We start from the raw sequence: 25265 nt of genomic DNA, 5'->3' as shown, positions 1-25265 counted from the left end.
GTCCCGCCTCCCAGTAATCGCCCCGGTTGGCGTCAGCGCTTGCCCCTGTTTGTGCCGGAACTGCCCGACCTGGCAGCCGGTCCAACCGGCCTGGGCGCCGGAACCGCCGGTTTGGTGGCCGGTCGGCTGTAGGGCCGGTCTGCCGGGTCATGGCGCCGGCCGCCGGACGAATCTGTCCTTCTCCCCACGAATTTTCCTGCCGCGGCAGAGAATTGCTGCGAACTTCTGTCGTGGCAGAGCTTTGGTAGCGCTCCTCCTTCCTCTCCCTTGCAGCCACCACCTCCGCATGAACGAAGGCCGTTGGAACTTGACTCCACCGCCCACTTCCTCCTCCTTGATCTTTACCAACAGCATGGAGGCGACGTACCCAATGGTAGCCACAGCAATCGAGCAGAAACAACTGAGCAACAAACCAATCTGCATCGTGATCAACCTAGCAATCTGATACCACATGATGAGGGGTGAACCCACTAGATCCACCTAGGTTGCAGGTCATCCATGGCTGTTTCGGAGGTCAAAATCGCGAAAATTCGCGTCCGGAATCGGGAAGACGAAGACAGATCGCGACACAATCCGGTCTCCCGGCCGGTTGACCGGGCCCAGGACCGGCCGGGCCGGTCCAAACCGGGCCCTAGGCTGGTGCCAACCGGCCAGGGTACTGGGGCGCCAGGAAAGTCGGCCGGTTGCCAGGCCGGTCAGACAGGACCCCTAGCCGGACCAACCGGTCCCCAGGACGGTCCAACCAGGCCCTGGGCCGGACCGTCCGGTTCCCAGGCCGGTTCAACTGGTCTCTGGGCCGGGCAGGTTGCTGCCGTTTATGTTTCTCCGGCGATGAAAACTCGTGCTGCTGCTGATATTTCTGCTATTCCGTCTGCATTACGTGTGCGTGCTCTGTTTTAGAAGGCAGACATCTACTATGACTACCTCGGTAAGAGGGCGGGTACACCATTTGATGCTTCTACAATCAAGTGGAGGTTGTCTAGTTCCGCGACACCTATGGAATTTCAGATTTGGGAGTCACATATTGAAAGTGGTTTTGAGCGATGCATGGAAGTGGATAGTACGTTCGGTGGACAAATTGAATTTGATCTAGCGTACCGGCGTGTTGATAATTTAGCTGAGTGGTATCATGACTTTCTGATAGTTCAAGGTATCATTGGTCTATGGTCTAGTTGGGCAGATTTTAAGCAGTTTCTGCGTGCTAGATTTAAGTTTCCACGGTTGCATAAGCCGGTGGTGTGCTCTAACACTACCGTGAAGGAGGTTGTTTCAGTACAGGCAGTCACTGAGGAAAGGAAACCTGGCTCTGATACCAAGAGCACTACTGTGACTGTTGAGGAGGATGTACCATTGAGCGGGCTAAATATGCAACTCAAGAAGGTACAAGATGATGCTTGCAAGACAGTTGACAAAGGACAACGGTGGAGTTTGTTTCAGATTCAGTGCGTTATCAAGGGCAAAGCTTGCAAGTTGATGATTGATGGTGGTAGCTGTACTAATGGCATTAGCAAGGCGATGGTGACAGCGTTGGGGTTGTCTACATGACGTCTTCCTAAACCTAAACGTCTTGAGTGGTTGAATAGCTGTGGTATGTTGAAGATTACTCACAAAGTGCGGTGCCATTTACAGTTGATGAGTATGTTGATGAGATAGAATGTGATGTGTTGCCATTGGAGGTGTGCGGATTGCTACTTGGGCATCCATGGCAGTATGATCGAAATATGACACATGCTGGGCGAGCAAATACATATTCTTTTATGCATGGTGGCAAACAACGGACTTTGAAGCCTTTGGGTGATGATCATATCAAGTCCGATGTGGAGTTGGTGGTGCATAAAGAGAAGTTGCACAAGCCTAAAGTGCAGCAAGAGTTGCATGATGTTCCGACCATTGATGTCGGTGATGTTTCAGCCATGCCTGTAGATGACAAGCCAGTTCTTGTTGGTGAAAAGCCAGATGAAGCTACACTTGTTGTTGATGTGGATGTTGCAGCATGTGCTACAGTTCCAGTTTGTGTTGATGCCAGTATACAGACTGATGATGTTTGTGCTGATGATATTTTAGTACATGTGGCGTAGATGCGCGTGGGAGGAGTGGGAGGCGAGCGCGCCAGTGGAGACAGTGGGCAGCGGCACTACCGTGCTAGGAGTACTGCAGTCCAGTTTTCCGCGACACCGCAGATGCATCGAGGCAAGGATGGACGTGTGAGACATCTATGTGGCCCAGGAATTACACATCTTGTGCAGGGTCATGTGCAGCGACACAGGGGTCCATCAAAACTTCGCAAGAAGAAGGTATTGGCGCCGAAGTCCGAGCTCATATGGAGAAGAAAAGAGGCGCCAAGTGCTGTATCAAGTCAAGAAGGCCGCAAGGGAGGATGTGGTGTGGAAGGCAAGCAAGACTTGAGGACGGCGAGGACGTGTCATGTTCATATCACGTCACCTTTTCCAGAAGACCCACACGCGTTGGGGACAACGCTTCTTGAAGGGGGGAGGATGATATGGGCACGGAGGCCTTTGTGGAGCCCAATTTCAGGACTCCACCAAGCTAGGTGGTACGCCATCGAGGATTCAGGAGTGACACACTAGGACGACCTACGCCATGTAATAATTAAGTATAAGGTTGTGTCATTCATTCTATGTTAGGAAATAATGTAGCCAGGTCATGTGGTGGGCCAATTAGGGATAAATTAGTGTTGCGTTTGGTGTTGGGCCTGTCCAAACCAAACCAGGTTATGCCCAAGTGGGGCGCCCCAGCCTAGCTAGGCTGGCTGGCCACCTCATCCCCTCATATAAGCTGGAGGGATGGCTAGGGTTTTAGTTAGTTGAAGTTTAGTCTAAAGATTAGGGTTTTCCCCATTGCGTGTGTTCACGTGTATCATCCCTCCGGGGGTACGGCGATGCCGTTTATCTATTACGTCCGCTGCGAAGGTTCTTGTGTTCATCAAGGATTATCTAGCTCGAGGTTTGAGGCGTATCGTTCATCGATCCGTTGCTTGCTGGATTCGTTCCCTCTTCTCCAGGCTGCGTTCATCGTGTTGTTGGGAGGATTTACTACCCCGTGTTCTCGCTGTGAAAGATCGGGCATCAACCAAGGTGGATCTGCTGGGATCCACCTTATCAGTTAGATTAATTAGTGTAGTGAAAGTTATAAGAAGTTATATGTTATTAGTATTGGTAAATTAGTAGTATTGTTAGATTAATTAGTCTAGTGAAAGTTATAAAAAATTATATGTTAGCGAAGTTTAAAAAGTTGAGAAATTTATATGTTAGAAATATTTGTATCTTAGAAAAAAGTAATACTTGTTAGATAAATTTTGTTCATGGCTAACCTCATAGCCAACGGTACTCTGGAAGATGACGGTGACGATGTCGCCGCAACTTTTTTGAATGACTCCGGTGAGGGAGCGGAGAATGTTGACCAAAGAGAAGATGGCTCCGGTGAGGAAGAAGATCAAAATGGCTCCGGTGATGGAACCATACTTATCACCGAGGTATATAAATTAAGCCGCTGCTAACTAGATACATTAACTTATTTGTATTGACGATGAATTACTTCTTTTTTAGCCCTCCGGATCGAGCAATTCTTTCGTAAGGTCGAAGTGAGGCCCGGCCAAAATGTTGAACAATGGTATTAGGTACGACATCATCGAGATCAATCAGAGTGGTAAACCGATTTCTACCGAGAAGCATGCAAAATTATTTATAAATCAATGCGGAGTGCTTGTTAGGGATTGCATCCCGATCACCGTTCGAGAATGGCACAAGCCGAAGGGAGTAGAGTCTGATGAAGCAGCTAAAGGTCGTTATATCGATGATGTAGCCAAACGCAGCCTTGTGACCAAGCTCATGGCACATTTCAACCTACCTCCAGAGGAGGATGCCGATAAAAAGGCAAAGATGGAGGAGGCAGTCCATGACTTTGCTTTGAAGAAGATGGCCGAACTATTCAAGCACCACAAGAAAAGATTGCACAGCATTATCATGAAAAAGAAGACTCCGGACAGTGAGAAGGTAAAAGATCACTAGGGCGAATTTGTGAAGTACAACACGGAGTCAGAAGAATTTAAGAAAAGGTCGGCAACAAATAAGGCAAATGTTGCGTTGAAGAAATATCACCAAATTATGGGTCCAGGTGGCTAGAGGGTTAACCGACCTAAGTGGCAGACAGCTGAGGCGGAACTAGTCAGGAAAGGGATCCGATTAGGGACACACGGTTGGGTCGACGGAGTGGTTCTATGGGATTGGGGGAAGGTTGCACCCAGAAACAGGGAAGTGTATCTATAATAAAGAACATCTGAAGCACCCCATTCAAGCCCGGCCTGTAACAAGCACATAGGGACGTGGAGGAGGGGAGGTTCCACCCCGAAAGAGAGAACGATGAGCTGACACGCGCCCTTGGGAACAAAGAACACGGCAGACGAACACGAGGCACAAAAGGCTCTGTTCCGGGGAAGTATTGCTTTCCTCCGGAAAGGAAGAGATTTCATGATAAAAGCCATGCGAGGAGAAAGGCAAGGGAAACAGACCGCATAGCATCCTTAGAGAATTATATGAGCACCCTTCAAGCCACCGTTGCACAAGTAACCCAAGTACTTACATCCCAGATGGCTCAGGGGCAGCATGTAGATGTTGCATTGCTCGATGCTATCGTCCCGCTGCAATCTCAACACCGGAAAAGCAGCGTGGCTTCCACTCATCAAGATAATGATGATGAACAGGTGATCGAGCCTCCTCGCTACCCCCCCCCCCCCCCCCACCCCGTGGATGATCTCACTGAGATCCGTCCTTGTGAGTTGCATGTTAAATGTTTCAACCTATCCTTCAAGGCGGCAGTCGGCAATCTCTTACCTACAAGAACTTACCATTGCCGTCTGGTCCAAGATGACTATGCTATTGTGATGGTGGATGAAGTGATGGTAGCTTATGAGCAGTTGATCCTTGAGCAACCTGCAGGTGAAGATGGGGAAATCAAAGAACTGGGAGAAGCCCTTAGAACCACTGTTCAATGGCGGAAGGAGAACATTGTGTTTCGAGGTTCAAAGCCAAGCAGGCCACCTCCATCTCATTCTCCGCCTCCTCCGCCACCTGCGCAGTCTCCTCCACGTGATGATTCTCCTATACGCGATGATGATTCTCTTGTGCGTGATGATTCTCCTATGCATGAGCAGTCTCCTCAGGCTTCAATGTCTCCTCCGCGTGAGAATACTGCCGCCTCCTCCTCGTCAGGAGACTCCTGCAAGTATCCAACCATCTAAGAAAAAGAGGAAGCTAAGTACCACGACAAGTATTAAAGCTCCAAAGAGATCATCAGCTCCGAAGAGGTCCAAGACTCCAGATTTGTTACCATATGAGAAGACTGATGAGCAAACCGACGCAGTCGCAGCCGCCGAGGTGAAGGCGTTTCTTGCGCCAACGAAGCCTGCGCCAAAGCTGTTTATAGCACCGAATATAATGAAGCACTTTCCCGAGACGAGACAAAAGAAAGCTGAGTTGTCAAGTGATTATGATCGCTCTCTTGGATAGTCCTCTAGAGCGAGAAAAGAGACAAAAATTGCCCAGCTTGGACAACAGAAAAATCAGTCGCTACCCGCTTCGTCTGTAGTCCTATGATGATCCAGAGACGGCATCGATGATCGAACGGGTGGCTAGAGGTCATGGAGCAGATGTTCAATACGCATGTTACTATCCAATGGCTGAATTCGTAAACAAGTATCGATAAGGACATGATCTCATCAAACCTGGCCAGCTCGCGTGTCTAGGGACTCAGATGCGAAGGTTGCATCAATGGTACCTGCAAGCCTATCGGAACATTGATCGCTACCTCACGGTGGCAGTTAGAGATGAGCACTACTTCCGGGGGAAGGAGGAGATAAACCTTGAGTTTGAAGAACTATTTCAGTTATTCAATCAAGACGCCCTCGACAAATCTATCATCAATTGCTACTGCATGTAAGTGATTTATTTATGTAATTAAGTCTGTAGCTCAGCTCATTCATTTGCACTAACAATTATCCTCACTATATTCTTTTTATACGCTATATATTATGCAGAATGAAGATGCTCGAACGCAAAAGAGGCAAGCTCTATGAACTTGGGTTCATTGACCCAAACACCGTTCGTGAAGTTACAGTTCGACGGTACGCCAAGGACACAGAGGACAACATTCTAATGTTTTTACTGAAGCAAGCAAACAAAGAGGAAATATTCCTTCCTTACAACTTCAAGTGAGTGTTATAACTGTCTTACATACATTTGATTTTCGCATACTCGATGTGAAGTCTAAATAATCCGGCGAGTTATGTGTGTGCAGCTTCCACTATATTCTTCTAATCATTAAGCTTAACAAATGAGTAGTCCTTGTCATGGACTCGGAACGTAAAGAACACGAGGAATGGACGAACATGGCTGCCCTGCTTCAGAGGTACTTGTCATGGCCGTCATCTTCATATGTTCTCATTCATGATATCATCAACTAATCAAATAACTCATTTAACACATTTTTTCTTTCCCGGACAGGGCTTGGAAACGGTTCATTATTACTATTCCGGGTAAATGGAAACCGAAGCTTACATTTAAAGATTTCCCTGTAAGTAGTACTATATATATATATAGCTATGTCTGCGAATCTCTTTGATATTTTGTTTCAATACCATGCTTGATTATTACTTTGATCGAACTATTTTTTTCGTAAAGTGTTTGAAGCAGGAACCCGGGAATAACTTATGTGGATATTATGTCTGCGAGTTCATTCGCGAGATGACATGTCACAGGGAACCGGACGAGGCTATACAAACCATTCGTGTACGTGAACAATATTTCACAACCTTATTTTATTACCATCAATTGTATTAAGTTCCATTCATATATATTGATCTCCTTTTTTAAATTTAGATGGAACGCCTGCGGGACTCTCTCCTAACAGAGGATCGCATACGAGCAATTTAAGAGGAACTTGCAGGATTTTTTCTCAACGAGGTCATAGCTCGAAATGGAGAATACCATCGGGAGTTCATATATCAGCTATGACTTAGGGATATGAATATATATGATACCTTTGGTCCTGGCTATATATATTGTAAACATGCATTACTTGTACTGTATTTCATGATGATGTCTATATATACATGACGAAGTTTGTGGTTTCTTGAATGATATATGCATTGCAGAATTGAATGAATAATATAAAAACCTATAACTTTGCCGCGGCAGAGAAACGACCAGTTTCTCTGCCGCGGCAGAGAAACGCTGCTCCACCCTCAACCTCTGCCACGGCATAGAAATGGTCATTCTTTCTGCCGCGGCAGAGACCATCTAGTCCCGGTCCGTATCATGAACCGGGACCAAAGGTCCTCCACCACGAGACCCCTGGCCGCACCACGTGGCGGGGCCTTTGGTCCCAGTGCACATTTGAACCGAGACTAAAGGGTTGACCCTTTTGTCCCGCCTGGTTGGTCCTGGTTCAAAACCGGGACTGATGGCCCAAATGGACTAGGACTGTTGGCCCTTTTTCTACTAGTTCATCCCTAAACCAGATGGCCACGGCGTCTGGGACGACCCAAACCCGGCCCAAATTTGGGCCGCGTTTGCGTGGCTGTGGACGCCGATCGCTGTCCACTCGCGTCCTCCCCTTTTCCTCCCCTGGCCCGCCTGTCTATCTCCGAAAACATAGTCACTCCACTCCACTCCCAAAACCTAGAGATGGCCGACGAAGCTCTTGCCGCCGCCACCGCCACCAGCGGAGTCGAAGCGCAGCTGGCGGCCCTTATCGCTCATGCCATGGAGGAGGCTCCTGTCCTGGACGCTCCAGTGGTCCCGCAGCCCGCGACGGCGATGAAGAAGGCGAAGCCCAAGCTCACCATGTAGCAGAGGGTGATTGAGTGCAAGAAGCGGGCCGACCGGCGTAGGGCGCGCGAAGAACAGAAGAAGGAGGCCGCTGCCTCGGAGGGGCGACAGAAGGTAGCCGAGCAGCTCCTCCATCTCCAAACGGAGGCAAAGGCGAAGGCCATGCTCTTTTACGGCCACGCCGCGCTCGCTCAACACATGGTCGTCCCGGACGTCGGCACGGCCTCGGCGGGAAGGTCCGCCTCGTCCGTGAGCCGGCCCCTTCCTCCAAGGTCAACAAACCCGCCGACTGCCCCGTTTGGGTACACGCCCGATGCGCAGGAAATGGTGGCACCGTTGGGGAGGTACTTCTGCCCGTCACGGGATGGGTCACCGGAGGTGAGCGAGTCCATGACGGGGCCGTCGCCTTCGTCCATTGACCTCAACCGTGCGCCGGCGGCGCACTCCAATGCCCCCAAGCACCTGGGAGCAGCAGCGATGACCGGTGCCCACAACCTGTTCGATGATTTGTCGAGCGAGCGCGCGCCACCGTCTATGCATGCAACGTCCACCATGCATGCCCCTCCGTCTTACCCGCCGATGATGGCGACCACCATGCTATATCCGTTGACCGAGCAGGCTCCCCCGCCACCTCCCATTGACATAGAGGAGGACATCACTGGCCATCCCGGTAGCATGAACATTGATGAGGAGCCGTTGTTCGGTGACGAGCTCACACAAGCCGCAACTGCACAAGCTCGAGGTCGCCAGCATAGCAAAAAACCATCAACACGCAACTAGAGGACATAATGCTCGTCGACGCATGGTTGGCCATTGGGCAAGTCCATTGATAGGTGCCGAGAAGAAGGGGACCGCATCCTGGCGCCGGATCCATGACTACTTTCATGAACATCGCTGATACGGAGAGGAGCGATTTGACAGCGACCGCAACGAGTGCTCCCTCCAAAAGAGGTGGGGAACAATTCAAACAGAATGCAACTAGTTCCAGGTGGCGTATGATCACGTGAACCGGATTCCCGTTAGCGGCATCGGCGTCAAGGACGTGGTATGATTCTTAACCTCAACTTGTTCATTCGTTATTTGCACACATGTTTGTCATTGTTATCTCGCTTTGCTCTAGGTGTGGAAAGCTTTGGATTTCTTAAAAAATGTGAATGAAGGAAAGTCCTTTGGCTTCCCTCATTGTTGGAAGGAACTCGAGGGCACCCCCAAGTTCCAGGAGGGGTACGAGGGCAACAAGACTGCCAAAGATGCCACGGTCATTGACCTTGATGGTGGCCAGCCTTGCGCTAGCTCCGCTTCTCGTGCTAGCCGTCCACGAGGCCACAAGGCAACCAAGGTTGACTTGAAGCGTGATGCTTTGGCCATGCAGTTGGTCGTCACTTTGAAGGAGATGTATGTTGACAAAGAGGTGTCCACGTACAAGAGGGATGAGAGGAGGCGCCGGGAGAAGGAAGAGTACATGAAGACCTACTTCGATGTCCAGAAGAGGAAGCTTAATATTGAAGAGGTGAAGGCCAAGACGAAGGCTAGGGAAATCGAGCTTAAAGAGAAAGAATAAGAGCTCATTGTAGCAGCAAGGGTCAAAGAGGTGGAGTTGAAGGAGAAAGAACTTGAGCTGAAACGGCAAGCCGAGGACCACATGATTATGAATCCCGACTTAACCGCCATGAACAAGGTGAAGAGAGCTTGGTTCGAGAAGGGGCATAAGGAGATCCTAGAGCGCACAAATTGAGTTGACAATCTCAATTTGTAATTTTTATATTTATTTAAACTATGACACATTTGGTTTCTTAATCATGCTACATTTTATTTGATATTATTCTATATTTTTTAGATAAAATTTATAAATATGTGTGACCAAACGGCCTATTTTCTAAAGAAATAGATCAAATGGGGATGATCGCAGCGTGCGACCAAACGGACACGCGGACGCGGGACGCTATTCGCGTGTCCGCACGACCACCCAAACAACATAAAATAGACGGCCTAGCGCGTTCGTTTTGGTGGAAGGATTAGAGATGCAAACAAGTGAACCACATGGGAGCAGTCGAGCATATTAACTCGTAATCTACACCAGGTCCATACTCCTAAATACTGTACTGAATATATACTCGCATGTATCATGTAACCTCGCATTGAATGTGGCGGCCCAAGATTTTCAAATAATGGAGGGGCCAAAGGGAAACATTCCGTGACGCACCATCATCACCGATTTGAACTTTACAGCAGAGAGGAGAGAGATTATAGATCCTCTGTTTTATACGTACTTGTCGCCGATTTAAGTAAGTGATAAGTGAAACGTTTGAAACCTGATAGCTAACTGACCCAAACCTGAGTGGTCTATAAATACTGTGATCACTAGCAGCTAGCAAGTACCACACCAACGACTCCAGTTGCGCAGGAAGCCGGCCTGATAGCTAGCTGAACTCCTCAGGCGATGTGGCGGCTAAGGATCGCTGAGGCGACCGGCGGTGACCCGTGGCTGCGCACCACCAATGGGCACGTCGGTCGGCAGGTCTGGGAGTTCGACCCTACGGCCGACGATGTTGGTGCCGTGGACGACCTCGACGCCGCGCGCCATGAGTTCTTCCGCCAGCGGCACCAGATGAAGCACAGCGCCGACCTCCCCATGCGCCTACAGGTCCGTGACTCACACCCACTCAACAAGTTAATCATTTTTTGATTACCTTTTAGAGATTTTCGATCAGATCACTAAGGCCTTGTTTGGTTCGAGAGTATTAGTGGGGATTAATGGGGATAATCCGCTAGAGTATTGGGTGAAACCCCAGCCTTCACCCAATCCCCACTAAACTCCATCCCGTTCAATCCCTAATCTCCACTTTTATAAACTATCATTTGGTTGGCAGGGATTGGTGCACACAACGAAAATTGAAATCAACAAGACAAACCAACATATAGTAGCAGAGATTAAATTTTTACGTCACTGGCCACACGGCCTTAAAATCTGAACTAAAGAACCTTTATGTCACTATGTCTATCCATGTGTATCAGGTCCAATACGACAGTGAGACTGAAAGTCCAAAATCCAGGATACAGTGGAAAAGGAACTCATGTTGTCACAATTCTCATCACAGACAACATAACATGTGAACCTTGCAACTTCTGAGCAACCATGACACTACAAAATATCATAACAGGTTACACCAGTCAACAACAAACAGTCTTTTGACCAACATCAGACGCGAGCACACATCACAGGTGCCATCACTGGTAGAAATTGCAGCGACATGTGCGACAGTAGACGTAGACCGGAGCAGCGGCTACGAAGGCTTTTGGAAACTGAAACCTGAACAAAACATGGAGGCATTGGAATAAGTGTTGTTCCAACATCCGAAATGCTCAAAAAAGATATATTTTGCAAAGCAACTTCCATAATTACTAGAAGAAGGGATAGCTTTGATTTTTCATTGATAAACAGATGCAAAGCAAGTACACGTATGAGCCATGAAAAAGTAGTAGAGAGTCTAGGTCTACAAAGGCTAGAAAAAATACAGTTTCATGCTAAAGCAAGCCTCATATACAGCAGTGTTATCTTCAGTGTAACACTTGCAGAACAGCCAGTCTAAGCATACTCCAGGAAAGTGAGCTACATACTCCAGGAATAAAAGGACCATGTATTGTGATTAAAATGACCATGTACTGTGACTTCCCATCATTCTAAGCATCCAGTATGGTTATAGTACAATAGCAAAGCATGCATTTTTCTGGTACCGTGAAGTAGCAATGTTAGTTGTTGACTAGCAGGAGAAATTAAAAACAACATACTAGGGCGACATATATATACACGCTGGTTCCAACATGTATACTCAAAAGTCTCAAGATGCCTAGCAATGAAATGAGAATAAAGCTATTAAATTGTTAAGTGCCTTTGCATTTCAGATAATAATGGTTTGACATCAGGGAGTAATTAAATAAATCACAAGGGTGTAATAAAAGGAGAGAGAGAATGAGGCTATTACCTCATGATAACATCACTACAGGAATGGCGACGTACGCCGAGGGCCGTGGCATACGCCGACGGCCAAATGTCGGGGCCGTCGGCGTATGGCCCGGCACGGCCAGCCAGCGAGTCTCACCCTCGGCGTATCGTTGCCGTCGGCGTAGCGAAGTCTACGCCGAGGGCAGCCCTCGGCATATGTTTGGCCCTAGGCGTAGACAGGGCTACGCCGACGGCCACCCTCGGCGTAGACTATTTGTCAAATTTGTCTAATTTTGTAAAAATCATAACTAATTCATATGATGTCAGAAAAATGCGTATAAGGTATCTAAATGTTCATAAAAACATCCTCTATCCGTTTCTGTCAAAATCATGCATATTTGAATCATGTATATCATGTTAATATAGTAACAATTCAAACACTTTCTTATATGTCATCGGGTTCCCGTTTTGGCCAGATGGCGATTTAAACGAAGTCAGAAAATCCCGCGGAGCCGCATGGCGTTATTTTATGTGTCCTAGTAACCACTCCAAAAGACGGAATTGGGATACGGCAGTTATTTTGGAACACCCTTCACAAACAGGGCTATCAAGTTCGGAGTTCTATGACTTTTAGGGGAAATGAGAAGGAAACGGTCCGTGACACCGCATAGTTTGTCGGAACGAGGCCATATTTACCACGTGCGTGGTCCCTGGGATGGGAAGCAATGCCCCGGAAGCGGATTTCCAATCCGACCCATGGCCGATGGTTTTTTCATTTTCGGGGTGCCAAAACGGGTTTTTTTTGTGAACCAGCTACATGAGACGTATTTTTGTATTGCGCGAGACCTCCGCGTAGTAGTAGGACACCGCCTCCGCACCACATATCACATGTCATATGTGCATGCTAGCTATCTGTGAATCCCTGCGGCTTCCTGCTGTGTCCCGCTGAATCCGCTGGAAAGTGACCGGATTTGAACTAGGGGTACACTTTCCGTCACTCAATAAATTATGGGAAAATGTTTTTAGGTCTACAACTCATCACTTTATGTGCTAAAATTTTTCCGTTTAGCACGATGGTGAATGGGTGCAACAGCGCGCCCGGTACGGCCATACCGCATCTCCGTGGGGGCCCGTTTTGGCCGGATGGCAATTTAAACTAAGTTAGAAAATCCCTTGGAGCCGCATGGCGTCATTTTATGTGTCCTAGTAACCACTCCAAAAGACAGAATTAGGATACAACAATTATTTTGGAAAACCCTTCACAAACAGAGCTATCACGTCCGGAGTTCTATGGCTTTTAGGGCAAATGAGTAGGAAACGGTCTGTGACACCACATAGTTTGTCGGAACGAGGCCATATTTGGCACGTGCGTGGTCCCCGGGATGGGAAGCAATGCCCCGGAAGCGGATTTGGCACGTGCGTGGTCCCGAGGGCTGCCGTCGGCGTAGCCTATGCCGAGGGCCAGGCGTGGCTACGCCGAGGGCAGCTGGCCGTCGGCGTATGCGTCCATTCCTGTAGTGCATGGCCATCTCACCATTAAGCCAAGCTAGTGCACTGCCATCATTATCGTCGACGGAGCTGAAAAATATCTCGCGGTTATCGACACTTTTGAAGACCACAAAGGCTTTTGGTTTTTTAGCAGGATCAAAACCTTCCAAGGTTCTCAAGGCAGCGATGCATTTGCTTATGGTGAATTGTTGAGCAGCTTCGTTGTTGACTTCTTTCTCTTTGATGTTGACAAACCGGTCAATGACTCCAACTAATGCATCTCCAGTGCTCTTAGGTTTCATCTTGGGGTTGCTCTTGCGTTTTCTTGGCTTGTTTGTTGAGGGACCAGCACCATTTCTTTGATTCGCCTCTACACTTGTCACACTAGCTTGTGTTTGAGTAGCCAGTACATGCTCCAACCCAGCCTCCAACCCAACCTGTCTTTGGTTGACCTGATTGTCATGTACATGCTCCACATGTGGTTGCTCTAAGATCACGAAATCAGCATCCCTATTTTCATCATCATCATCAGAATCAGTTTCGATATCCATGTGTGGTTTTTGGTCAGCGGTAGAGGTAAAGGTGAAGTTTCTCTTCAACCTTGATCCTAGAATCTAAAATCAATCCCTCCTCTCTAAGATATGATGCCAACCACATGAAAATATTCGGCTCCATCCTAAAGGCAGCTAAGCAGTTCTTGAGGTGTCCTCCAAGCAGTTCTCTAACATGCTCCTTGCCATATACAAACGAAAGGTGTCTTTGCTGTCTTTGTTTTTGCCATGTCAAGTGGAAGTACAATGCAGGCAAAATGACAAACATAAACTCTTCATCTTCGTTTTTCCTCTTCCTACCACGTTCTACACTCCGCAAGTCCATGACAACCTATATTAATACACAGAAAATACACTTCGCAAGTTAACTGAGTTGTCATGGTTTAGTTTAATGGAATTCCTTATGTTACAGGGAGTAACAATAGTACATTATTCAAAATAGGGAGCAAAAGCATCGAACTTATATACCGAGAGATGAAATTGAGGAAACATGAATAAACAGAAAATTGTTTAACAAACCAGCAAGCACTCAAAACAGTTAAACTAAATCCAATAACAGAGTACTACTTAGCAGGTACATACCGAATTTTGGTGTTGCTACACGATCCCAAGAAGGTGGGAGCTCTCCACTGAATGAATTAGTCGGAGAGAATACCAGACTGTTCCTGTCAATAACAAGGAGGTGATTAATCTATTGCGGTTAAGCATATTTAGATTATAACCTTCATAGCAGTGTTGTAATAACCTTTATTCAGTAGAAACAACATTTTCAGTCATATTTAGACTGTCAATCAAGTTCATTTTCTTGACATATTGTAGCTAGATTTACTAACTGAGGTAACTATCATGTTAGTTTCTATGTACAGAACTGTAACTAACTAGTCAGAAAATTGGAAATTGTTACTGCTTCATATCTGGAGCAGCTACATACATTCAACACTAATACTGCAATGATAAATACATACTAATTAATTCAGTGCTCATGACTTCCTACCAAGAATGAACATCAATCGTACAACACCGTGATGATGATAATTAATTGCCTCGCCGTAACAAGCGAGAAAATAACAGCATGGAGGTAGAGAAGACCTGTCTCGAACCAGGTGCGTGCTCCCGTCGCCCAGCCCAAGCCCAACCCTTGCTCCAGACGGTGGCGCCGACTCCAAACCCACGCTTGCTGACCTGCTCCCTGCACATCACCACCAGATCAACAAAGCATCACAACAAAGTGACTAATTTTACTATATGAAGATGAAAATTTCTTATAATTAATATCAAGACTGACAAAGGGTGATTTGTGTATTTGAAATACATGAAGTAGGAATAATGACAAATATAACAGTTACAATAACCAGTATTTTAGAATTAAGTGAGTGCAAAAGCACAAGGATTATAAAGTAGTGTAGACAGTGAAAAGCCATTGGAGCACCTAGAAGCTAAAGTTCACAGTTATGTTCCCCAATACTGTTTGTTCATGCAAAGATATAAATAGTGGATACATGTGCTGCTAAACCAAACCGTGAACAAGCTACTTGTTGGAGGCAATGCAAAACATACTTATAAATTAACTTGCTGCAATCCCAATCTAGCAGCACCTGCTGCTAGCATGGTCTGTCCACACGCACACCATACAGTAGAAACAGGGCAACCTTATATCAACTTTATAAATTCAATCAGTTTATAACGGCAGCAGTGGCGGCGCCGGTCAGACTGCAAGAACGGCGGCGACCTGATGTGGGAGCAAGCAGTTTTCACAGCACCAATCAATGCAGCATATATGTTGTAAATTTTGCATATAGTACTGATGTAAAATATTGGAAAGTGAGCTGCATACTCACAAGAGCATATAGTACTAATGCAACTCACACGAATTAGGAATAACTCAGATCAGAGAGAGAGACGCGAGTGTATTTTTTGGTGTTGCGTACTGCATGCAACTTGTCCTCTTTGCTCTCCTTATTATCAACAGAAGGAAACGGTCTCTAACAACTCAACTGACTACTAAACAGCTGACTAATTCTTCTGTGCCATCCTACAACTAGCCTAACTGAATTTAGAACATGCAAAGCCTAACAACTTAACTGACAGAATTACTAGCTGTTGCCGACAATAGGCTGAAACATGCGCCTAAACTGAAGATGCACAAGAATTATTCAACAGTTTTAACTCTTCAGAACTTCCATGTAGATTCAGGTGAGACAAAAATGAAGTAACGGATAAATGTGAATACAAGTGATGAAGTGAAAGTCTAGGAAGGTTCAGTCACAGGGTATCATTAGGAACAACATATATATATGAGAAATACGTGATTAGGAACAGCAAGTCGTTGGCCCTCGCGTTGGTGTCTCTGCATGCCATCGCCACCGTGCTGCTACTACTGCCTACCGGAGCTCGTCCAGACCTAGCACCCGGAGAGGGAGAAAGAAAAGGGGGTTACCTGAGAGGATGCGGACTGGAGTACAAGACCGGCCGGAGGTGGCGTCGCCGGTCAGATACCAAGAACGGTTGCGATCTGATGTGGAGCGGCTAGGCGGGATCCATCCTTGTGTTCGCCGGCAAGGTTCTCCGCCTCTCCCGCCCCTCCTGCGGTTCTCGCCGCAGCTCCGCTCGCTCGATCGCCGCCGTCGCTTGCGTGCAGTCTGGGTAGGGTTTCGGTCGGGGACGAGCGGGGACAGGGATAATACGCGAGGTGCAGGTCCGGGATTCGGCCCAAGTCAAAAAATGGGTCGGGGACGGGGTTAACCGGGGATGGGCGGGGATTTTTTGACCCAAAACTCCTCTACCAAATGGGCTTCCGGGGATTAGCGGGGTTTCGAGAATGGGCCGGGATAATACTCTCCCATCCCTGCAGATACCCTTGTACCAAACGAGGCCTTAGTTGTGTCAAAAAAAAAACCCTCCTCTTTAGTTCCGGTTGTCCACAAACCGGAACTAAAACAGCGGTTTTGTTACTAGATGATATTTAACCATAAATTTGTAAAAAGCGATTACAGGGTTTTGAAAATGTTTTGGGAATTGGGAGTACCTTGTTTTACCATATCTGAATTAAGAAAGACGAGCACATGGCTGCAGGATTGTTCGCTTATTAACTCTAGTAACTAGACTAGTGAGGCTCACTTTGGCTGCTCGATCTCGTCTATTTTAGAGAAAACGTAAGAGCAATACGTGAGCAAAATGGAGCGCTATGAACATATGATAAAATTTGAATGTTCTTATTAAAACGAATAAATTCCTTTTTTATCCCTAGCTTAACAATTTTGATGCTAGTTACTCCATTTAGCATGTTTTCGTTCAAACTATTCTATGAAACCAATTTTTTATCTCCTCTAGTTTTTGTTGGTAGCCCCATTCAATAGAATGGTCCCAGCTACCATGGTAGATTTTGTTTTTGTTAGAGGAGCTCTTTATCTTTGGGGAGACCGGAACTGAGATAGCATTAGGTCATTTTGGATACGATTTGTGTGGCTAGAAGTGGCCGCACATGAGCAGGGCATTAATTCGGGGAGGAGAGAGAGGAGCCAGCTGGGGCAAAACGGACGTGCGGACGTGTCCGTGCGGACCCATTCCTGTCGCATATTTGTGCTTGATTTGCATCTAGACAGACGCCGGCGGTCATTTTTCGTCTAGCCGCTGGAGGTGATTTTTTGTCCGTGCTAACACAAATGAATTAAAAATGTCCGTTTGCATCGTCCCATTGAAAATGCCCTTAGCTAGCAGAGGCCCGATCTAGGGACGCATAATTCACCATCTACTCTCCAGCGAGGCGCTCGCCTAGAGCAACAAACGAAGCATTTTTTTTTTCCGAAAAGGGAACTGCCTCAACCTTTGCATTAATTGATGCATACGGCCTTTATTATGTTATTAAGAAAGTACTACAATTTATCATAAAGTATAGTTTGCATAAATTCCCAAATAAATTTGTAATAGTCATTAGTGATTAGTGGTGGGATATGAAAGTCATATACATAATCTTCCATTTTTTTTGCAAAATGACACATTATAAAAATATGTTATATTGTTTCATCATGAACACAAACACAACATTTGGTACAACCTTGTCACTGTCATTTGACTAAAGAATAACCTTCTTATGAAGAAACCATATAATTTTTTTTATTTTAAATGAAACCTTAATCTCTCATATGTACATGTTAAGGTATACTGTGTGAGCATTAATAAAATATAAATACATTGACTTAACGGTAAAATTACTGGAGGAGATTAAGCTCCAACGAAACGCATCATCTTCATTGATAGAAGCACTAACATAAGTCTCTGGACCAAATGTTGCCATCTATCACATCTGTTCCTGGATTTGTCGAACTCTTAAGTTGAGAGAAACTTGATTCATTATATTTGCCACAATGAAGTTCTTGGGATAAAAAAATATCATGTTGGCTCGGTTATTGCACGACAAGAGGCTTATCCCCAAGTTAGGTGTTTTCCCGTAACCTACTAAGGTCACCATTACCAACAACAACGGACCCCCTCTCATAGAAACCATCCTTAATGTTCACAAGACATTTACAAAATGGTAAGTTAGGTTGGTTTAGTGGAAACCGGAGATATTTATTATGGAGGATCTCCTGCCATACTCCTTCTTCATTAGTGTGTTTATAAAATTAAACACTTGTAAATTAAACCCTTATCTTTTTAATTCTAAAAGATCCACTCCTAATGGAGCATGCTCCTTTGGTCTACAAACAATATCCCACTTAGTAAACCTATATATTTGCAACCCATAATTTGGCCAAAAAAATCATGACCTAAAAAATCAACCCTCTTTCGAATCCCTTGAGGCATCTCCAGGAAAGAGAACATAAACATTGTGTGGCTCGTGAGCACCGAATTTATGAGAACCAATTGACCTCCATAAGAGAGCATTTACCAACCCAACTACTTAACTTTTTCTCAAAACAATCTTATACCGGTTTCCATTTACCATTTCTTATCTTACGAAAATGAATCAATATTCCTAAATATCTAAGTGGGAAGGATCCTATATGTCACACCCAAATAGAGTCTTGTGCACATTCTCAACATCTTTTGCCTTTTCAAAGCAGAAGATCTCCCTTTTTTGAAAGTTAATTTTGAGGCCCGACAGTTATTCAAACATGCATAAAACAATTTTTATATTTATAACCTTCTCTTAGATCATGCTCCATAAAAAAATTATATCATTGGTACATCGTAAGATAGATAGCGCCCATCAACAAAATTTAGGATACATCCACTTACTTCTCAAAGGTTAATAAGTATTGTTAACATATCCACAATAATATTAAATAGAATAGGATACAAAGGTTCCCTCGTTCATAGAACTTTTTGAGGTTATAAATAGTAACATATGTCATTGTTAACTTTAATCCGCCCACACTATCTTCTTCTTGAATAAACCACTCAATCCAATCACACCGCTTTGAATCAAAATCTTTCATGTGTAAGGCCTACTGTATGAAAATGACAATTGACTTTATCATATGTTTTTTTCAAAATCAATAAAAACAACATCATCCATCTTCTTCCTATGAAGTCCATGGAGAGTTCCATGGAGAATAACCACACCTTCTAGTATGTGCCGTTGGGCATAAATGCTGATTGCGTCGGTCGGTTGTTTAACGTTTTCAGCAATGAGCAATATCTGATTCGTCCCCATCTTGGTATGTTGCGGTAAACACTGTAGAAGCAGGAAGCCGGTTTTATTCTCGAGAATACAATCACATCGGATAGTAAAACTGTATTTATTGCCACGGGCGTGTATTGCATCTGTTTGCTTTCTTTCTTTAATTATTTGGTACAAAGATTATACGAGGCATACATGAATATTTGAAGTATAAGCTAGCTGACTAGGAACGACCTTCTTACACCAAATTATAGATTTTTTTGATAGTAGGCACTTTATTACTTTAGAAGCAATCTATCCGGCCTCTGCAGAGACGAAATTATAGATACTGTTAGATGTATATATCTGTATATTTTAGTTTCCCCATATGTTAGGGGGCTTCCTACATATTTCCACCTGTACATGTACTATATATTGTGGCATTTGTCCTCTGGTAATACAACAAGCATATTGGCCTAACATGGTATTAGAGCCCCAGGTCTCGAGTTCAAATCCTGGCTTTCACAATTTATTCTAAAAATTATCTCTTCTCCCCTCTCTTCTCGCAGCCTCCTGCCGCCCTTTCCATCAGTACGGATTTTTTTGTTCAAGTGGCTAGTGCATAGAGCTTAACATGGCCTTTGGCCCCTGGTAATACAACAAGCATATTGCCCTAATAGATACCAGTTGTGTTGTGTATGCCTTGTATAATATTACACCTAATCAATTAGCTTATAAATATCAGCATTGTGAATGTGGAAAAAATCCTTTCTTGTCAAATTGTGCGTTAAAATGGAAGAATATCATCACTTTAACAACTAGTTCTCCTACTTGAACATGAACCTGTATAACAACTTATGCATGGTTAGAAGTCATTCTACCATGCATCCAGGCCTAACTATGAGCTTTTGTGCATCTTAGAGCTTTCGCAATTCGCTGTTTTTCTCTAGAAAGGCAAAATGTAATAAATAGGATACACAACCATTTTTATAGGAGTTTTATCTATTATTAATGTAAATATCATACATCAACAACACAATTTGCAGAACATACATTCAGCTCAACTGGCATCACCAAAGAGTGTAAATGTCATCAATAAAGAAACTTGATCAGCTGATCGCTCGACAACATGTATGATATATGGCTCACCAGCGAATAAACAATAATTACACTCTGATAGTTCCTTTGGGTCTACGTCCATGATCTCCGTAGCAACTCCCGTGTACAATAATGTTGCATGTCTCAAGTTGTGATTTTCTGAAGTGTCTTGCGCTGTTGCAAGTATGTAAAGAAAAGAGAAGGAAACAACCTGCTCATAAAACATCCAATTCACGTCATCAACTAACAAAAGAAACCAGATGGACAACAAAAATATATTTAGATAGAATAAGGGGCTACAATCTGTTTGATGATACGTACAGTCAAGTAGTGAACTGTAGGATGTGTATGTACATTCAAGAAATAAGTAGTGAACTGTTGCATGTAGATATGACACAAAGTTGATAGAGTGTGCAAGATAGGAATATCCAACATAGGAGTAACAAATCATATGCATTGATGAAATCGACTAGATAAAATTTACTTCTCAATTAGTTAAATAGTACAAAGAATTACTTTTAGCTACCTTTGGAAACGGGGAAAGCTAGAGAAGCTGAAAATGATGTGGCAGATATAAATTTATCTTTATTTTGACTTGTAGTTTATATCAGCTCTGAGCCTCTGATGTTCTTGTTTATATTTTACAGGTTCTCCTAATTCAAAAAATACTTGTTCTCAATTTACATGGAATGGATGTCAATGTCACTCACTGTAAAAAACATTAATTTGCTGCATGATGTGCATTAAAGTTTGCCGAGTTGAACCCTCCTATGTTGGATATTCCTCCTCCTATCAAGAAGCTGGGTGAAGATGAAGAAGTCACAAAAGAAACCGTGTTAATCTGTTTGAAAAGGGCGATTGGACGCTATTCTACTCTGCAGGCACATGATGGACATTGGCCTGGGGATTATGGTGGTCCTATGTTCCTCATGCCAGGCTTGGTACCTCCTCCTTAATTTAGCTCAATATATGCATTTAATAGTCTCCTGAGAGTATATATTTTCACAACCAATATACCTCTTAAAGTATTACGTATACTTCTTATGGTAGTATAGTGGATGCGTGTGTTACTTTACCTGGATGTAGGAAGTATTTTACCTATATTTAGCTAGAGAGAAGAACACATGTTCCTTATATTTTTTGGTACATGTACTATTTAATTTCCCAGATTATAACATTGCATCTCACTGGAGCATTGAACGCCGTCTTATCATCGCAACATCAGAAGGAGATACGCCGATATCTATATAATCATCAGGCAAGAGACTGACTTTGATATCTTCCATCTCACAGAACGATAACTAATAAAGCATGTGTGTGTGTGTGTGTAGAACGAAGATGGTGGGTGGGGATTGCACATTGAGGGCCCAAGTACCATGTTTGGTTCAGCCTTGTCCTACGTTTGTTTGAGATTGCTGGGAGAGGGGCCAGATAGTGGAGATGGAGCTATGGAGAAAGGTCGGACCTGGATTCTGGACCATGGGGGAGCAATTTATATAACTTCATGGGGCAAGTTTTGGCTCACGGTAGGAAATTACTTAATACCGTACTGTTTCTTGTATTGCCTTCTGGTTTTGCGCCCTACTAAAATGTTCCGTCCAATTCTGTCTATTTGTTCAAGGTACTTGGTGTATATGACTGGTCTGGTAATAATCCAGTGCCACCAGAAGTATGGATGTTGCCATATTGCCTGCCAATTCACCCAGGTTCTTCTTCCCCACGTACTTTACGCATTTAAAGACTTTTTTTTTGAAACGGAGGCAAAAGCTTTGCCTCAATCTATTAATTAAGAAGAAGTTTTTGGACAAGATAGTCCTTACAAAGCGGTATTAAATCGCGGTACAACGGGATTACTCTCCCGACAAAATATCCCTAAGATGTTTTCCTCCCGCGGAGGCCCACAAACGGGCTTCACGTTTAACATTTTGAAGAATAACCACATGTGGGGCATGCTTGTTGCGAAAGACCCTCGCATTCCTCTCGTTCCAAATTTCCCAAAGGACAAGCAAGGAGATGGAGGCCACGGCTTTGCGACTAGGACCGACATTGGTGGTCAAAAAATCCCACCAAGACTTGATAGAGAGACCCGCCCATTGGCTTGGTTGCAAGTTGGGAAGGCCAAGCCAATCCCGCACGGAGCACCAAAGTCGCACGGCGAACCGGCAATGGATGAAAAGATGATTGACCGACTCCGTCACTTGCTTGCATAGGGGACACAACCCACAATTTGGCCACTCCCTCTTTTGAAGCCGGTTGGCGGTCCAAATCCTATTTTGAGTGAGAAGCCATGCGAAGAACTTGACCTTAGGAGGTGCCCAAACCTTCCACACCGACTTGTGAAGGGAGGAGAAAGTGGAGCCCAAGAATTGCAAATGATAGGCCAACTTGGCCGAGTATTGGCCATTGGCCGTAAGCTTCCAAGAAATATCATCGGGGGCCTCATCATGAAGATGCACGTCTTGTAGTTTTATCCATAAAGCCACAAATTGTGTAAGATGGTCCATGGTGAAGCTTTCATCAAGGTTGATCATGCGCACCCAAGCATTATCTTCTAATGCTTTTTTGACATTCCAAGCTTTCCTTTTCGAAGAAGCAAAGATGAGCGGAGCCAAGTCGATGGGCTTGCTCCCATCAAGCCAAGGGGCCTCCCAAAAAGGGGTCTTGCGACGCATTTAAAGACTCTTTACTACACACTGGGGTGAGAAGAGAGTATGTGTACTATGAAGTTTGGACACAACCATTTGGAGAGAACAGCTCGAGATATCTTCAAACATTCGAAATACAAGCAAAATCAGACGGAGAATCCGTGGTAGGAACAAAAGTAGACGCACGTCGATCTCGTCCTAGACGTTGCAGTTGTTGCCACATCCAGAGAAAGAGAGAGCGCGGACTCACCACAGTCACCGATCACGTCAGCTTCTCCCATAGAAAGAAGAGGAGGCTGCGGACCTCCTCCACGCCACCAGCCACGGAAGGAGAGCGATAAGGCATGACTCACCACGCTGTTCGCTGCCATAGGAAGTAGAGGAGGGTTCTGAACCCCACCGTGCCACCTGTGGAAAATATAGAACCCTAATTCTTGTGTATTTATTGCTTAGATCCTCATGAGGTATATATAGAGGTACAAGGGGAGGGAGTAAACTTGTAGTACAAGATGATGAGTCATAGTCTTACGTATACACCCCTACATATTATACTTCTAACATCCTCTATCAGTCGTAGCGGGAGTAAAGCGGACGCTTGCGACTGGATTTGAAGTCTTGCGCTTTTCGCCCTCTTCACCTCCTTGTCTTCATCGGCGTCCCCTTCTGGTTCATTCTCTTCCCTCCCGCAGTCACAGCGGGAGTGTCGTGGGCGCAAGTGACGACGCGCACGCTGTTGACTGGAGTTCTTGAGTTGCCGTAGACGTGTTCTTGATGTCGATGTCGAGGTAGCCGGTCGTGATGTAGCCGTGGTCGAGGTGTGGTTGATGTCGTAGTCGTCGTATATGGTGTAGCCGTATTCGCCGAAGGCGCAAAAAAAATGCGTGTTTTTGTGGAGTTTTTAGGTTTTGTGCGGCAGCGGCAGGGTTTTGTGTTATTGTGCGGCGGCGGCAGCGGGTCTGCGGCGGTAGCGGGTTTTTATCGTAGTGCGGCGGTGGCGGCAGTGGATTTGCGGCGGCGGCGGGTCTTTGTCGTAGCGCGGTGGCGGCAGCGGTTCTGCGGCGGCGGCGGGGTTTTTTGTGTCGTAGGCAGCGACGGCAGTGTTGACGAGGATATCGATGGAGACCATGTTGACGTAGACCTTGGCGATGGAGTTGGCGATGTAGAACTCGACAAAGATCATGGTGTAGTCGTATATCTTGACGTAGTTGTTCATGTCGGTGCAGATCGGCGGCGACGTAGTTGTCCACCTCCTCTTCTTCTCCTCGTACGTGTCGGCTCCCATCCATGCGGGCAGCGCACCGAGCAGGCGAGATGATCGGGGCGCTTAGGGCGTCGGCGCTGCAACGATCCCCCTAGCAGAACGCCGGGCTGCCGGCCTGTGGTAGATGGTGCCGGATCAATGAAGATCTTGATGAAGCCGTGCTAGGGCCGGATTATCGGGGGCCGGATTATCCGGTGGTGTAGCGGATTATCCGGCGGTAGATGCATGCGCGGCCGTGTAGATCGTGGAGCTTGTGGTGTCGATGAAGATCTGCAGGCAGGCGTGTCCCGCACTGCAAGCCGATTTGGTGGCGATAGATGTGCTGTCCTGGACGTGCGTGGCGCTGCTAGCTACTGCTCCTGGCCACGTTGATGTAGAGCCTGGCTACCACTTTGAGTCGTGGCCTCATCTGCACATGCGTAGCCGTTAGGGCAGCTAGGTGTGGACATCTCTGGCCGAGCGTGTGTGGCCGCCGCGGTGAAGGCGACTACTGGATGATGGCGTGCCCCTGCGTCGATGCCACGCCGGCGAGCAGGGGCGGAGCCAGGATTTGACAATAGGGGGGGGGAGGTGGGAGGGGCGAGGAAGACAACTATCACCGAATGGTATAGAAGAATTTGTTTAACAAAAACAAACAACGCATATAATACAATATAAGATATCTCAACTATAGCACCACTGTCAAAATGTGACAATGTGACAAATCATTTATCTTTCCTCATCATGAAGATTTTTTTGAAAAAAATAAATTGCACATTCAATTCTTCTCATGCTATTTTCTGCTCGATTTAATAATAATACAAAATAACCAACCAATGGTATGCATGGATTGA

General features: G+C 45.6%; 1 protein-coding gene and 1 long non-coding RNA gene across 7 annotated transcripts in view; one reads left to right on the top strand and one right to left on the bottom strand.

The window, feature by feature from the left end:
- Positions 1 to 10203: 10203 nt before the first annotated feature.
- Positions 10204 to 25265, top strand: part of LOC127341070 (cycloartenol synthase) — a 74214-nt gene continuing 59152 nt past the window's right edge. For 4 of the 5 annotated variants that reach the window (XM_051366845.2, XM_051366844.2, XM_051366843.2 and 1 more), the window contains exons 1-5: positions 10204 to 10488; positions 21276 to 21467; positions 21695 to 21784; positions 21858 to 22052; positions 22148 to 22232. In XM_051366845.2, coding sequence (XP_051222805.1) covers positions 10285 to 10488; positions 21276 to 21467; positions 21695 to 21784; positions 21858 to 22052; positions 22148 to 22232 — 766 coding nt within the window. In that variant the 5' untranslated portion in view covers positions 10204 to 10284. Of the gene's footprint in view, positions 10489 to 21173; positions 21468 to 21694; positions 21785 to 21857; positions 22053 to 22147; positions 22233 to 25265 lie in introns of all 5 variants that reach the window. The other variant, XM_051366846.2, reaches the window with a different exon arrangement.
- LOC127341071 (uncharacterized) lies at positions 10806 to 16515 on the bottom strand. Of its 2 annotated transcripts, none has more exons than XR_007875178.2 (4): positions 16264 to 16515; positions 14916 to 15015; positions 14409 to 14491; positions 10806 to 11154 (listed from the first exon to the last, which is right to left on the bottom strand). It is a non-coding gene; the product is annotated as an uncharacterized lncRNA (long non-coding RNA). The 2 variants fall into 2 exon arrangements; XR_007875179.2 differs by having other exon boundaries at positions 14409 to 14485; positions 16264 to 16514.

This window comes from Lolium perenne, chromosome 3, assembly GCF_019359855.2.
Source record: "Lolium perenne isolate Kyuss_39 chromosome 3, Kyuss_2.0, whole genome shotgun sequence".
Classification (NCBI taxonomy): domain Eukaryota; kingdom Viridiplantae; phylum Streptophyta; class Magnoliopsida; order Poales; family Poaceae; genus Lolium; species Lolium perenne.
The sequence above is the reverse complement of the archived record's forward strand: the minus strand, read 5'-3'. Positions and strand labels throughout refer to the sequence as shown.